Source organism: Chionomys nivalis, chromosome 2 (genome assembly GCF_950005125.1).
Source record: "Chionomys nivalis chromosome 2, mChiNiv1.1, whole genome shotgun sequence".
In the NCBI taxonomy this organism is placed as follows: Eukaryota; Metazoa; Chordata; class Mammalia; order Rodentia; family Cricetidae; genus Chionomys; species Chionomys nivalis.
The window spans coordinates 93,723,458-93,737,174 of record NC_080087.1 but is presented as its reverse complement, the minus strand read 5'-3'; the positions used below and the strand labels follow the sequence as shown (position 1 = coordinate 93,737,174).

Sequence of the window (13,717 nt, the reverse complement as noted above, 5' to 3'; positions counted from 1 at the left end):
GGTGGGGGAGAGAGAGGGAAGGAGGGAGGACAGGAGAGGAGAAAAGATGCCTTCTGGATGGTTTTGTGGCAGTGGAACAGTTTCTAGCATAGTTTGCAAGTTTAGTTTTTACCTCACCTGTATCTGTTTAGAAATTGTTACCAGTTACATTTCAGTGGATTTATGAATATTAAGAGCCATTTTATTTAGAAGTCTGCTTACGTAAAGAATCTGAATGAACATAAAGATAGTATAGCTGTAAAGAGAGTCTTGTAGAGCCCAAGGGAGTGCTTAGTACCTTCCAGTGCTGAGCCTGCTGAAAGTGGGGGCAGATTCCAGGCTCGTGCAGGGGGTGGAAATGGCCATTGGATGAGCGTAATTCTGAGGCACATGCTTCATCTCACTGCCCACAGTTTGTTCCATGCAGGCTGCTGGATTGTTGCAGTTTGAATGAGAATGACTCCCATAGGCTGGCATGTTTGACTGCTTGGTCCCCAGTAAGTGGAGCTCTTTGGGAAGGAAGCAAGTATAACCTTGTTGGAGGAGGTGTGTCAGTGGGGGTGGATTTGAGGTTTCAGAAGACTCTGCCAGGTCCCATGTCTCTCTTGACTGCTGTCTGGCATCAGGATGTAAAACTCTCAGCGAACACTTCAACACCATGTTTGTCCGTTTCCTTCTGTGATGAGAACTAGCCCTCTCGGACTGTGAGCAAGCCCCCAGATATATGCTTGCTTTTAGAAGAGTTGCCGTGATCATAGCTTCTTTTCACAGTAATAGAAAGTAACTAAAGCAAATTAATAGTTAACTACTCAATTATTTGTATTATATTATGTACATTTATACTTAAATGTTTTATTTATACTCATTTTACTTTTAATTGTCCATTTGTGCCTCTCTATATTAAGCTGTTATTATTACATATTAGTTAAAATATAATTAAGCCATTACATAATATCTAAATTAAATTTAATAAGTTTAGAATTAAATTTATATTGTATATATTAAATTAATAGCTTATGTTTGGATCCTTGTCTAAGTTCACTTCTGGAAGAATCCACACAAAGACAGAGCCATCTCCTTCACATCCAGGCTAACAGATCTGTTTTCAGTTGTCTTAGACTGTCAGGAGAGGAGGCGCATCTGAGCTGATCCTTCCATTCTCCGTCTCGCTCACAGTGAGCTCTGCAAGTATATATTGGTTACTACCAGACTATTAGAAGGGACATTGTAAACTCATGTATTCAAATGGCCACTGGAGTCTTTAATCTTCAGCTCTAGTAATTCCAAGTAAGAATTACTGAAGCACCTAGTTTCTAGTTCCCACGTATTCCACAGTAAATATATTCCTGGACACTCTTATTAATCCTGCCACAGACTATTGCATCATTATCAGTCACTTTGACTTTTAGTCAGTCTAGTTACCTTCTGTTGAAGGATGAGAAAAATTAGGAGTTTCTGAAACATTAAATACACAGCAGTAGAAAAATTAACCAAGCCAGTTTAATTTTTGAGTGTCTGATAGAAATTTTTTCATCTTACACATCTTGTGAAAATGTGATAATTACAATACAGAGAATTAACCTGAAAAGTCACATTTGCGATTTTGTTTCTTATTTTGTTTCTTAAACCCACTCAAAACATGATTTGCTTTATTTTCATGCAATACTGAAACATATGCTGTTAAAGTGATAATTGTGGTCCCTGCTTAGCGCCAGCTCTGCATCACTACTGACTATGGTTATGCTCAGCTCCACTGATGGAGATGAGCCGTGGTTCTGTGTGTCAGGGTTTAGATAAATGGAAAGACTCCCTTTTCTTCTCAGGATTAATATTGTCAATGGATTTTGTGGTTGACCTACAGTTTAGAACAATTTGTTACTGAATGCTTACTAAACTTGGACAGACTTATCAAGTATTAATATCAGGGCCACTCTTGGTGACTCTAGTGACACCATTGATAAGGCTTATCAAAAGACAGGCTGCATGCAGCAAAGTCACCCACAAAAAACATGTAAAACACCTTAATCTCCGAATCGTCTCTCGGAGACCAAAGACTTGTCATTTAAAGGGTTAACTGAAAAAGGACAGATTTTATTAAGTTGCAAATGTATCCTGCCATTTTTTCATAGAAAATCAGTTTTCCCATTAACAATTACCAAGTAAAATGTCACGTAATAGGAAAGTCTGTATGTCCCCGTGATTATAATGAATACTTCAGCAAATGTACCAGTGAATGTTACAAATAATAAAGTGAAATTTGAAGATTTAGAATAAAACTCTATTTCTGGACTTCACATATAAGCAAAACATTGCAATGTGGTGTGTGTATTTTAGACAGTTACGAATATCACAGCATACTATTACTTCTTTTAATTTAATAATATATATATAATATATCCACGTGCAGATACACTTAATGTTTTCTATATATCCTTCCAAATTGTTCTGAATCCTCTATTTTAAAACTGAAAAAAGACATGCTTAACAGTCCCTAGGAAACCCATGTTGTCTTCAGACACGTGTTGCATTGTTATGTGGCAGACACAAGAAATGCATACTTTGTGGCTCCAGTAATAGATTCATTGGTAAACACTCACTGTAATAAGCCTTGTAAGAACTGAATAATTTGGATTGGAGAGATGGCTCAGAGGTTAAGAGCACTGACTGCTCTTCCAGAGGTCCTGAGTTCAGTTCCCAGCAACCACATGATGTCTCACAACCACCTGTAATAAAATCTAATGCTATCTTCTGGCCTGCAGGGACACATAATTCATCTTGCATTTGCATAGTTTGTAAGGTACAGTGTGACTGTGTATTGCAGTGTTACTGTTTTTTTCTTAAGTCCTATTATCTTCTGTTGACAGTAGCAGTATTCAGTACTGGTTTGTGAAACAAGATGGGAGAGTGGGCTTTTCTTTCTTTTTTTTTTTTTTATTCTTTTTTACTTAAAATTTCCAACTGCTCCCCGTTTCCCATTTCCCTCCCCCTCCTCCCACATATTGCCCCCTCCCCCCGCTCCCCTCCCCCTATCCCCACTCCACTTCTCCTCCCCCTAGTCCACTCCCCCTCCCTCTCGATACTGAAGAGCAGTCCAAATTCCCTGCTCTACATGAAGACCACGGTCCTCCCACTTCTATCTAGGTCCAGGAAGGTGAGCATCCAAACAGGCTAAGCTCCCACAAAGCCAGTTCATGTATTAGGATCGAAACCTAGTGCCATTGTCCTTGGCTTCTCATCAGCCTTCATTGTCCGCCTTGTTCAGAGAGTCCAGTTTCAACCCATGCTTATTCAGTCCCAGTCCAGCTGGCCTTGGAGAGCTCCCAATAGATCAGTTCCACTGTCACAGTGGGTGGGTGCACGCCTCGTGGTCCTGATTTCCTTGCTCATGTTCTCCCTCCTTCTGCTCCTCATTTGGACCTTAAGAGCTCAGACGGTTGATCCAAATTGGGTCTCTGTCTCTCTCTCGATCCATCGCCAGATGAAAGTTCCTGTGCCATTCTCCTTGGCCTCTCGTCAGCTCTCATTGTCCGCCACATTCAGAGAGTCCGGTTTTATCCCATGTTTTTTTCAGTAGCAGTCCAGCTGGCCTTGGTGAGCTCCCAATAGATCGGCCCCCCTGTCTCAGTGGTTGGGTGCACCCCTCATGGTCCTGACTTCCTTGTTCATGTTCTCTCTCCTTCTGCTCCTCATTATAACCTTGGGAGCTTGGTCCGGTGCTCCAGTGTGGGTCTCTGTCTCTATCTCCATCCATCGCTAGATGAAGGTTCTATGGCGATATGAAAGATATTCATCAGTATGATTATAGGATAGGTTCATTTCAGGTTCCCTACCCTCAGGTGCCCCAATGAACTAACTGGGGACATTGCCCTGGGCTTCTGGTAGCCATTCCAGGTTCAAGTCTCTTGCCAACCCTTAGGTGGCTCCCTTAACTAAGGTATGAGTTTCCCTGCTCCCCCATCCAACCTTCCTTTACCCCCAATCACCCCGATTCCCCCAGTTCCCCTCATCCTCTCCTTCACACTTTTCTCTCCCCATCTCCCCTCATCCCCATGCCACCCCACCCCCCAAGATTCCAATTTTTTGCCCATCAATCTTGTCTATTTCCCATAGCTGGGAGGATATCTATATGTTTTTCCTTGGGTTTACCCTCTTGTTTAGCTTCTGTAGGATCACAAATTATAGACTCAGTGGCCCCTATCCATGGCTAGAAACCAATTATGAGTGAGTACATCCTATGATCTTCTTTTTGGGTCTGGGTTACCTCACTCAGGATCGTATTTTCTATTTCCATCCATTTGCATGCAAAATTCGAGAAGTCATTGTTTTTTACCGCAGAGTAGTACTCTAATGTATGTATATATATTCCACACTTTCTTCATCCATTCTTCTATTGAAGGGCATCTAGGTTGCTTCCAGGTTCTGGCTATTACAAATAATGCTGCTATGAACATAGTTGGACAAATGCTTTTGTCATATGATAGGGCATCTCTTGGGTATATTCCCAAGAGTGCTATTGCTGGGTCCAGGGGTAGGTTGATCCCAATTTTTCTGAGAAACCGCCACACTGATTTCCAAAGTGGTTGCACAAGTTTGCAGTCCCACCAGCAATGGATGAGGGTACCCCTTTCTCCACAACCTCTCCAGCAAAGGCTATCCTTGGTGTTTTTGATTTTAGCCATTCTGACAGGTGTAAGATGATATCTCAAAGTTGTTTTGATTTGCATTTCTCTGATCGCTAAGGAGGTTGAGCATGACCTTAAGTATCTTTTGGCCATTTTAACTTCTTCTGATGAGAATTCTCTGTTCAGTTCAGTGCCCCATTTTTTAATTGGGTTAATTATCCTTTTAAAGTCTAGTTTCTTGAGTTCTTTATATATTTTGGAGATCAGACCTTTGTCTGTAGCGGGGTTGGTGAAGATCTTCTCCCAGTCAGTAGGCTGCCTTTTTGTCTTAATGACAGTGTCCTTTGCTTTACAGAAGCTTCTCAGTTTCAGGAGGTCCCATTTATTCAATGTTGCCCTTAATGTCTGTGCTGCTGGGGTTATACATAGGAAGCGATCTCCTGTGCCCATATGTTGTAGGGTACTTCCCATTTTCTCTTCTATCAGGTTCAGTGTGTTCAGATTGATATTGAGGTCTTTGATCCATTTGGACTTGAGTTTTGTGCATGGTGATAGATATGGGTCTATTTTCATTCTTCTACAGGTTGACATCCAATTGTGCCAGCACCATTTGTTGAAGATGCTTTCTTTCTTCCATTGTATACTTTTAGCTCCTTTATCGAAAATTAGTTGTTCATAGGTTTGTGGGTTAAAATCCGGGTCTTCTATACGATTCCATTGGTCGACTGCTCTGTTTTTATGCCAGTACCACGCTGTTTTCATTACTGTAGCTCTGTAATAGAGTTTGAAGTCAGGGATGGTAATGCCTCCAGAAGTTCCTTTATTACATAAGATTGTTTTGGCTATCCTGGGTTTTTTGTTTCTCCATATAAAGTTGATTATTGTCCTTTCAAGATCTGTGAAGAATTTTGATGGGATTTTAATGGGGATTGCATTGAATCTATAAATTGCCCTTGGTAGAATTGCCATTTTTACTATGTTGATCCTCCCAATCCAGGAGCAAGGGAGATCCTTCCATTTTCTGGTATCCTCTTCAATTTCTTTCTTCAATGCCTTAAAGTTCTTGTCAAATAGATCTTTCACTTCCTTGGTTAGAGTTACCCCAAGATAGTTTATGCTTTTTGTGGCTATCGTGAAAGGTGGGCTTTTCTTTTTCACATTTCTTTGCTGTTTTATTTTGGTAGAGTAGGAGTGGTACTCTCCTTATCAAGAGTGTTCTGGCATTGGAGGTAAGTCAGAAGAGTGAAGGATTCCAGTACATCCTAGAGTAGACAAGGTTTTACAGATGGGAGCTGCAGAGAGTCAGATCCAGAAAAACACTCGCTGGCATAGCAATTTAAACCACACCTGTTAAGTCTGTTAAATATAGCTTAATGTTTGATTGAAGTAACTTTTGAGTTTGAATTTCCTGTTGCTTCTTTTCTGTATGAAAGTAGGTATAGTTATCTTTACCTACTATTTAAACTGTTATCTCTCTACATTAATTGGATAGTATGGACTCTGCAGTTTTTTCCTAACATATTTATAGAGATTTAACTTTAATACAAATAATGCTATATCTTAAAGTCTATACTGAGGAATATTGCCATGACAACTATGTCTTGAAAAAAAGTGACCCATGATAATAATCTGCACTACTCTTAGAGACTTTTCTGTTTGGGACTAGAACATCTACAGACTGAAAGCCTGGGTATAATGCAAGTTGTAAACAAGCTTGCTGTATTGAGTCAGTTGAGGTGTACTGCTGAAGCTCATACAAGGTGTGCTTTAGGCAGAATTGCTATATCTCCCAGCCAGAACTGACTCAAGACCTCTGTTCTTGGCTCAGGATAATTTGATTCTCAGGGCTGCTTTTTGATCTTCCAGTTCTTTAATAAAATGAAAAGCCATTTTAATCCATTTTACATTAGATATAGTAATGGTCATGGGTCTAAGGGAGACTTCAGCCCTGAAAATTGTTCACCCCTAGGGTAATTCTATAGGTTGGCATGAATTGATTTTCTGTAAGTGACATTCGTTTATGATATGTGTAGATGGGCACCCAGGATAGGAGAAGAATCATGGTATTTATTTAGTCCACACACATAGGCAGTTGTTTGATCCTCCAGTTCAGCTAGTGGTGGTGTTCTTAGGACTGTGGTTGAGACTGAGCACAGTGTTCAGAGAAGTGCTGCATTCCCTGACTGCCCTCTGGAGCACAGTGACGTTGGAGTACTAGGAGAAGGGACAAGGAATAAACTTTTCAGCTCTGTCACTCAGTAGCTTGGACCCTGGACAAGCATCACCTCCCCAGCCTGTTTTCTCATCTACAGAACAGGGAAATAGTTCCTTTCTAGGCAGTTGCCAATATAATAGGGACATTTTCTTAGATTGAGCAAGCAAGTGTACAGGAAACATGTCCAGGTGAACTTAATGAAAGCTTTAATCATCTTTATCTCTGTGTAGGCCGACCTTAAACCTAGAAATTCTTAAGACCTTTGCTTGTGCAGATACTGTAAAGTGCATGGTATATTTTCGAGTTGACTTCCAGTGGCTTTTTAAAGAATTTCTCAAGAAATAAACAAAAAATATATTTAAAAAATAAAACCACCAGTTTAAACTAAAAAGAATTGTATGTTTCAAACTAACATAGTTTTGGGTGTTGAGATAGAATTAATAAATAGAAAAATGGATAATGATTTATTTTGCCATAATAAAAACACATTAATATTCATGAACTCACAGAAAGAATGGTATCCTAATATTATAAACACATTTGCTATCTAAGCCATATCCCTAGAAACTTCAATATCAGACAAGCATAATCATTAGAGTTTGAATGTAGGTCTGTGGGTTTTTAATATGGTCACAGGTCACCAGCAAACAGATGACCATTAAATAAAACTGTGTCGGCTTTGTGCATTACGTTGTGCACTTTCTATGTTTTTGTCTCTGTTGGTGACATAATTTATTATAATCTTTCATAAAGATTTATTCTTATTTCATATGTATGGGTATTTGCCTAAATATGAATCTCTGCACTACGCATATAGTCTGCAGAGGCCAGAAGAGGGCATTAGACCCCTTGGCCTGAAGTTGTAGATGATTTGGAACTGCACGTGTGTGGTAGGACCCAAACCTGGGTCCTCGGCGAGAACACATGCTCTCAGCTGCTGAGCCATTTGTCACAGGCTTGTGAAGAGGGAAAGAAAGCTACTCTCTCTGTGTTTGGAAGGACTCAGAAGCAGACTCCCTCTGTTCATTCTGTTCTGTGTAGACCGATGAAAGCTATGCAAGCCCCTCGTTTCTTTACAGCAAACAACAAAGGAAGAGAGCAGGAACGTAGGGGAGCATTTTATTTGGGGGCATGTGTTGGAAGGTTTTGTGACCGTCACTTCAGAGTATGGCTTTGCTTAGAAAAAAGAGAGATGGATAAACGAGGTTAGTAGAAATAAAGAAAAGTCAGGGGCCTTGCCCCTCCGGAAACAGTGCATTCTTTACCTGTACTACCTAACCTCGTGTTTCCTAGTTTTACTTTTGAATTTCATGATGCACTCTTGGAGGTTTGGGAGAAGCTTTAATGTCTTCATATAACCAGGGTTCCTTGCCTTTCTCACCCACTCATCAGCCTCAGTAAGAATATTCTATCCACTGTCTGAGGGAGGTGTTAGGTAACTCCCTTTATGGGGGGGGGTGTTGACTGCCTCTCTCTCCATCCAATTGATCAGACTGAGAGTTCGCCTCTCAGCCCACACTTTAACAGAAACTGTAGCTACCAAATTCCGATAAAAACAGGTAGTTACTTAGTTCCAGTAGCGTTGTCCCTCTTACCGATTCTTCTCTTCTTTTGAAGTCTTGGTTGATTTAAAAGAAGCAGGTAGTCACCAGGGAAGGTGAGCTTGTGGTCTTTGCTGCAGGTGAACTGTAGATGCTTGTGTCAGGCTAACCAGTGTAGTTATCTGCTCATTACCCTAAAAACCTGGAGGACAAACTCAGTAGAGTTTAAAATAAAAACATCCCAAGACAGGCAAACCACAAATCTCAGAAACTTTCTGGAGAAGGAGGATGAAGAGAAATACAAAATAGGCATGCTGTTTAAGGCAGCGTGGAGTTCAGACAGTGGCATACAGGGAGCACGTGCAAAAGGGGAGAACTTTTGAGGAAGAGTAAGGAAGCCCAGAGAGCACATTTGAGTTCTGGCCAGCATCTGAAAGAAACAGACAGGGAAAGGAAAGGTTACATCTTTCTTAGGACACAAAAAGGCAGGCAGGTCCAGTTGAAACTTCATGACCAATTGGCTTGTGGGGACTCCCCTCTGGTGGTGATTCCAAGAAAGAGAATCATAGCATCTCAACAAAGGCAAATTATCCAAGCAATCTTGTTCATAGATGAAGATGAGCCCACCTTCCAAGGATTATCCATGGACCAGGTGATGCACCCACCAACTGGAACGGCACGTGTCCACGCAGGCCAGAGATTATGTTGTAACAGATCCTGGCTGGTTTTCCTAGATTTCCCCGACTCTGAAGACATAGGTCTGAAATCATTTAAGATCCAGTTAAGGAATTGGAGCCTTAAACACTTCTGGCATCTCTGACATCTCAAAGATACATTTAGCCAAGAAAGAAACAGTTAACATTATTTAAATGCATCTTTAAGTGACTTTGAAATTATTGTTGACTACAGTTATCTTTCCATGAAATCAGTCTGGTTTCTATTGGAAGCTTTGTATGTGTGTCAGATTCTGTCTTAACTCTGATTGGAGACAGAGCCAGCCAGGCATTAAGTCAGTTCTTTGCACACTGAGCTCTCTATTGCTTTGGAACCTTTAAAGAGTGTTACGATTTCTGTTGTGCTTAGTGTTGCTTCCTCTAGCATCGGGTTTCCTTTTAGCTGCGTCTTTAAAGTAAATATCTTAGTCATTGACTTGAGCACTCTTTTGTTTTTGAATGTGCCTATGATGTATTAAATTTTCCCTTTAAATACTGTTTTTGCTGTACTCCACAATTTCTGATAAATTTTCTAAAAAAATTTACAGATTATTTAGATGTATATTATGTAGTTATTGGGTTACTTAATGTACATAGTTACTGAGTGTATTGAGAAATGATTTCCTAGTTTGTTTTAGTTGTTAGAGAAGATGTCTTGTGTCTTAGTTACTGTCCTATTGCTGTGAGGAGGCAGCATGACCAAGAGAGCTTAGAAAGTAACGGGGGGCTTGCTCACAGTTTCAGAGGGTTAATCTCTGATCATCGTGCTGCGATCATGGCAACAGTCAGAGGCATGATACTGGTGAAGTAGCACTGAGGTGGGGCGGAGAGAGAGCATGAAACTGACCCTAAGTGGCAAATCTCCAACCACAGGCATGCAATCCATAATGAAAGACGTGCTGACCATGAAGGCACCACTCAGAGCTAAACCCAGTAACAGCTTGAGGTCCTCAGGACACATAGTCCTTGAGACTGCCTCTCCAAGGCTCACTCAGGCATGGCTTTGCCAGCCCCCAGTCATGTTCCCTGAGTTCCAGTTGCTGCCTGTTGGACCCTCACGTAGCCCCACAGTTCCTCTTCCATATGGTCTCTTAATGTCCACCAATTGAGCTTAACATTTAGATTGAAATGTTATTTATGTATCTTGCCTCTTAAAAACAAATGCCTGTGGTAACTTGTCTGTCAGAGGGTGTTTGGTGAATGTTTGTCACATGGTGTTTCTAAAGACGGAGTCCTTCAAATGGCTGTCAAAGGACATTTTAAAACCACTTACAGTTTTACTTCAAGATATTTGATTACCTATTATGACTCATACTATAGGTCATAATTATGTTTCTATCTAATAGAAAAATTATACTACAATGTAAAAAAACAAAATATTGAAGTCTACTTCTGCCTCCCCTTCTTCACTCCCCTCCATTTTCCATTTCCTTAATTTCTCTCCACTCCAACTGATCCCTTGCCTTATTTTTTTCCTTCCTTCCTTTAAATATGGCCCTGTGTACCATTCTAGCTTTATAGTTTTGTGTGATTTTTTTTGTAGCTATGTTTTCACACACTGGTGTTCCCCTTCCTTGGTCCCTCAGCTCAGACAGAGAGATAGCATTTTACTATGGTGTGTTTGCTCCGCTCCTCTTGCACATCCTAGTGACATTGTACTTGATGCTTGTTGCGCTGCTATGCCCCAGGAAAGGCTGGGAAGACATGAGACTGGGCAGTGTCACAGAAAGCTGCAAGTCATAATGTTTGCATGCGTTAAAAAGCAACTCTTAGGAGTGTGAGGAGTGCGGTCCATAGAAGAGGGTGTGTTTGAAGAAGAGTGAGAATTGAAAGGTTTTCATGGAAACGTGGAACTCTGATGTACTGTCACACGGCTTTTTAAGATAGACAGCAACTGTCATGGCTATATGGCAGGCGCAGAGCATACCTTGTGCATCCACTTCCGGGTTGGTGCCGCATCGTTTTGAAGCTGCACTTTCTGAAAGAATTTTGCTGCAGTATTGATTTTACTATCTGTCAGTACAGTAACCTTCCTCGAGTCTATTTTGTACCATGTTGCAGTTACAGCTTCTTAGTCTGCTGTTGCTTGCACTTCCTTCCTCAGAAGAATTTATAGCAACTGTATTCTTGCATGGATTAACAATTCATCTTTTTCTCTATTTTTGCTGTAGGATAAGAAATGGATTCTCAATCATGAAGATGTTTCATTGGGAGCACTACTGGGAAAGGTATGCAGGCAGCTGAGCTAAATAAGACATTTTATATTAAGCATGAGCACTTGACATTTCTGTTCAAAACATTTTTTAATATTCTGTCACATGTCAAGGTACATATATACTAATTAATTAATCTAGAAGAAGATAGTATCATATCTCCTAGAAATCTTCTGACTTTCCCTGAGATAGAGGTGTGATGATCTTCGAAAGGCATATGGTGATTCTTTTTTTAAAATGTTTGTTTATTTATTTATTATGTATACAATATTCTGTCTGTGTGTATGTCTGCAGGCCAGAAGAGGGCACCAGACCTCATTACAGATGGTTGTGAGCCACCATGTGGTTGCTGGGAATTGAACTCAGAACCTTTGGAAGAGCAGGCAATGCTCTTAACCACTGAGCCATCTCTCTAGCCCCGCTTACAATGATTCTTATTTTTAATAATAGTGTATATTTTCCCTGGAAGGTCAAAGCCATAATAATGGTTTTATCAAAACCAAAGACTGTTGAATGAAGGAAAGAAGCTGTGAGGTAGTGAAAGTTTCATTGAATCTTCAGTAGTCACTCTGCTTTCAGTTGTACTCAGTAATTCAGAAAAAGTGAAGTGTAGCTTCTTGGACCAACAGGAAAGTTCATAAACCTGCAATATCCTAACATAAAAATAATGTGGGCCGGGAACATTGTGTAGGGTTAGAGGTGCTTCCCTCAAGCCTGGCCACCTGAGTTCAATACCAGAAACCTACATGACCTCTACATGTGTGCTGTGGAACATGTACACTCCCCCACAGGAGAGATGAGGGACGAAGAAGAAATATGTTTATTTGGGAGAGGTATAAGTTTATCTAAATATGGTGGGCAAGATGTGGTTTTTTTCAAGAACCTATTTTGTAACTGGCTATGTTAGTGGTGGGTAAGGATGAGTTAGACAATGGAAGTTAAGTTCCTTTTCCTACTATTTTGTTTGAAGTTTCCTCCAAGCCACAGTCCATACTGAGATGCATTGTTTCCAACAATAAAGGCAGTCTAGTCAAATAGACCCTTCACACATCTGTCAGTCATTATTATTCAGGTTCTAGTGAATAAACAATTGTCAGCGACTTAATTGTAGATATTTCTATTGAAATTTGAGTTGAGTTTAGCTTCCTGATGCACTGTGAAAAATAAAGTAAAATTTAGATATTGTTATTAGTAAGTTTTTATATAATTTGTGTGTGATCAGCGCTAGACTCAACTGTCAACTGAGGTCTGACATTTTAAGGAAGTATTAAATGATCCATTTTTATTCAAAGTGGACCTGACCATTTCCTCCAGTTTTCAGTCAGCATGCAGTTCCTTGCTGAAGTGTTGTGAGGAGCTGCGGGGCTGCATCCCGCCACCCAGCTAGCTTTACCCAAAATAATTACACGGAAACTGTATTCTCTTAAATACTGCTTGGCCCATTAGCTCTAGCCTCTTATGGCTAATTCTCACATCTTGATTAACCCATCTCTAATAATGTGTGTAGCACCACGAGGTGGTTGCTTACCAGATGATCTTAACCTGCGTCCATCTCGGAGAGGAGAGCTATGGCAACTGACTGACTCGGCTTCTTCCTCCCAGAATCCTGTTCTGTCTACTCCACCCACCTAAGGGCTGGCCTATCAAAGGCCAAGCAGTTTCTTTATTAATTAACCAATGAAAGCAACAGATAGATGACACTCCCATATCACTGAAGTCCTCCCCTTGGTAGGACTCTTAGCACTTGCTGTGTAAGTGCCTTTTCCAAATGGCAGCATCAGGAAACCTGGAAACCAGGAAAACAGGTTTTATTTGCTAATACATTTTAGTAAGTTAATTTTCAAGAACCTAAGCTAAAAGAAGCAGCTCTGCTTACTCTGAGGTGCTCTCCTAATTCAGAAGGAAATAGTCCTAAATGTGGTAACAATATTGCTGGGGTAATTCAATAACAGCAGTTTGGTCCAAAGTTACTACAAAGAGACTAAATTTCTTGAAAAAACAGTTAAATGATAAATTTCAAAACTAAAACACTGAAGTAGACTCTGTTTACAAGGACAGATTTTTTTTTTTAGTACAAAGCAAAAATATTTTTAATTCAGGAAAATCTTATAATTTTTTATTTGTTTGTTTTGAGACATGTATGGCCATGGCTGTTCTGGAATTTGCTGTGTAACCAGGCTGGCTTTTTTACTAAGGCTATTTCATAGAATATTTACTTTTTAATGACTAGGCATGAGAGTCTCAACAAGTTTAAATATTTTGAAGAAAATTCTTTTAAAGAGATATTATTTGGCTTAACTTTAGTATTTTAAAATACTGGAACATAATTTGTCATTAATATTTTACTACCTTTTTAAAATATATTTTGTATGCTGAGAATGCATGAATAGAAAGAGAGCCAGACTTTTCAGTAGTAATTGTTAAGTAATGGCAG

At 40.0% G+C, this 13,717-nt stretch overlaps 1 protein-coding gene across 3 annotated transcripts in view; it reads left to right on the top strand.

Moving 5' to 3' along the window:
• The window catches only part of Fer (FER tyrosine kinase), a 333,973-nt gene that overhangs the window by 206,178 nt on the left and 114,078 nt on the right, over positions 1 to 13,717 (top strand). For all 3 annotated transcript variants that reach the window (XM_057755315.1, XM_057755306.1, XM_057755297.1), the window contains one exon: positions 11,242 to 11,298. In XM_057755315.1, the coding sequence (XP_057611298.1) occupies positions 11,242 to 11,298 (57 nt within the window). The remainder of the gene's footprint in view (positions 1 to 11,241; positions 11,299 to 13,717) is intronic.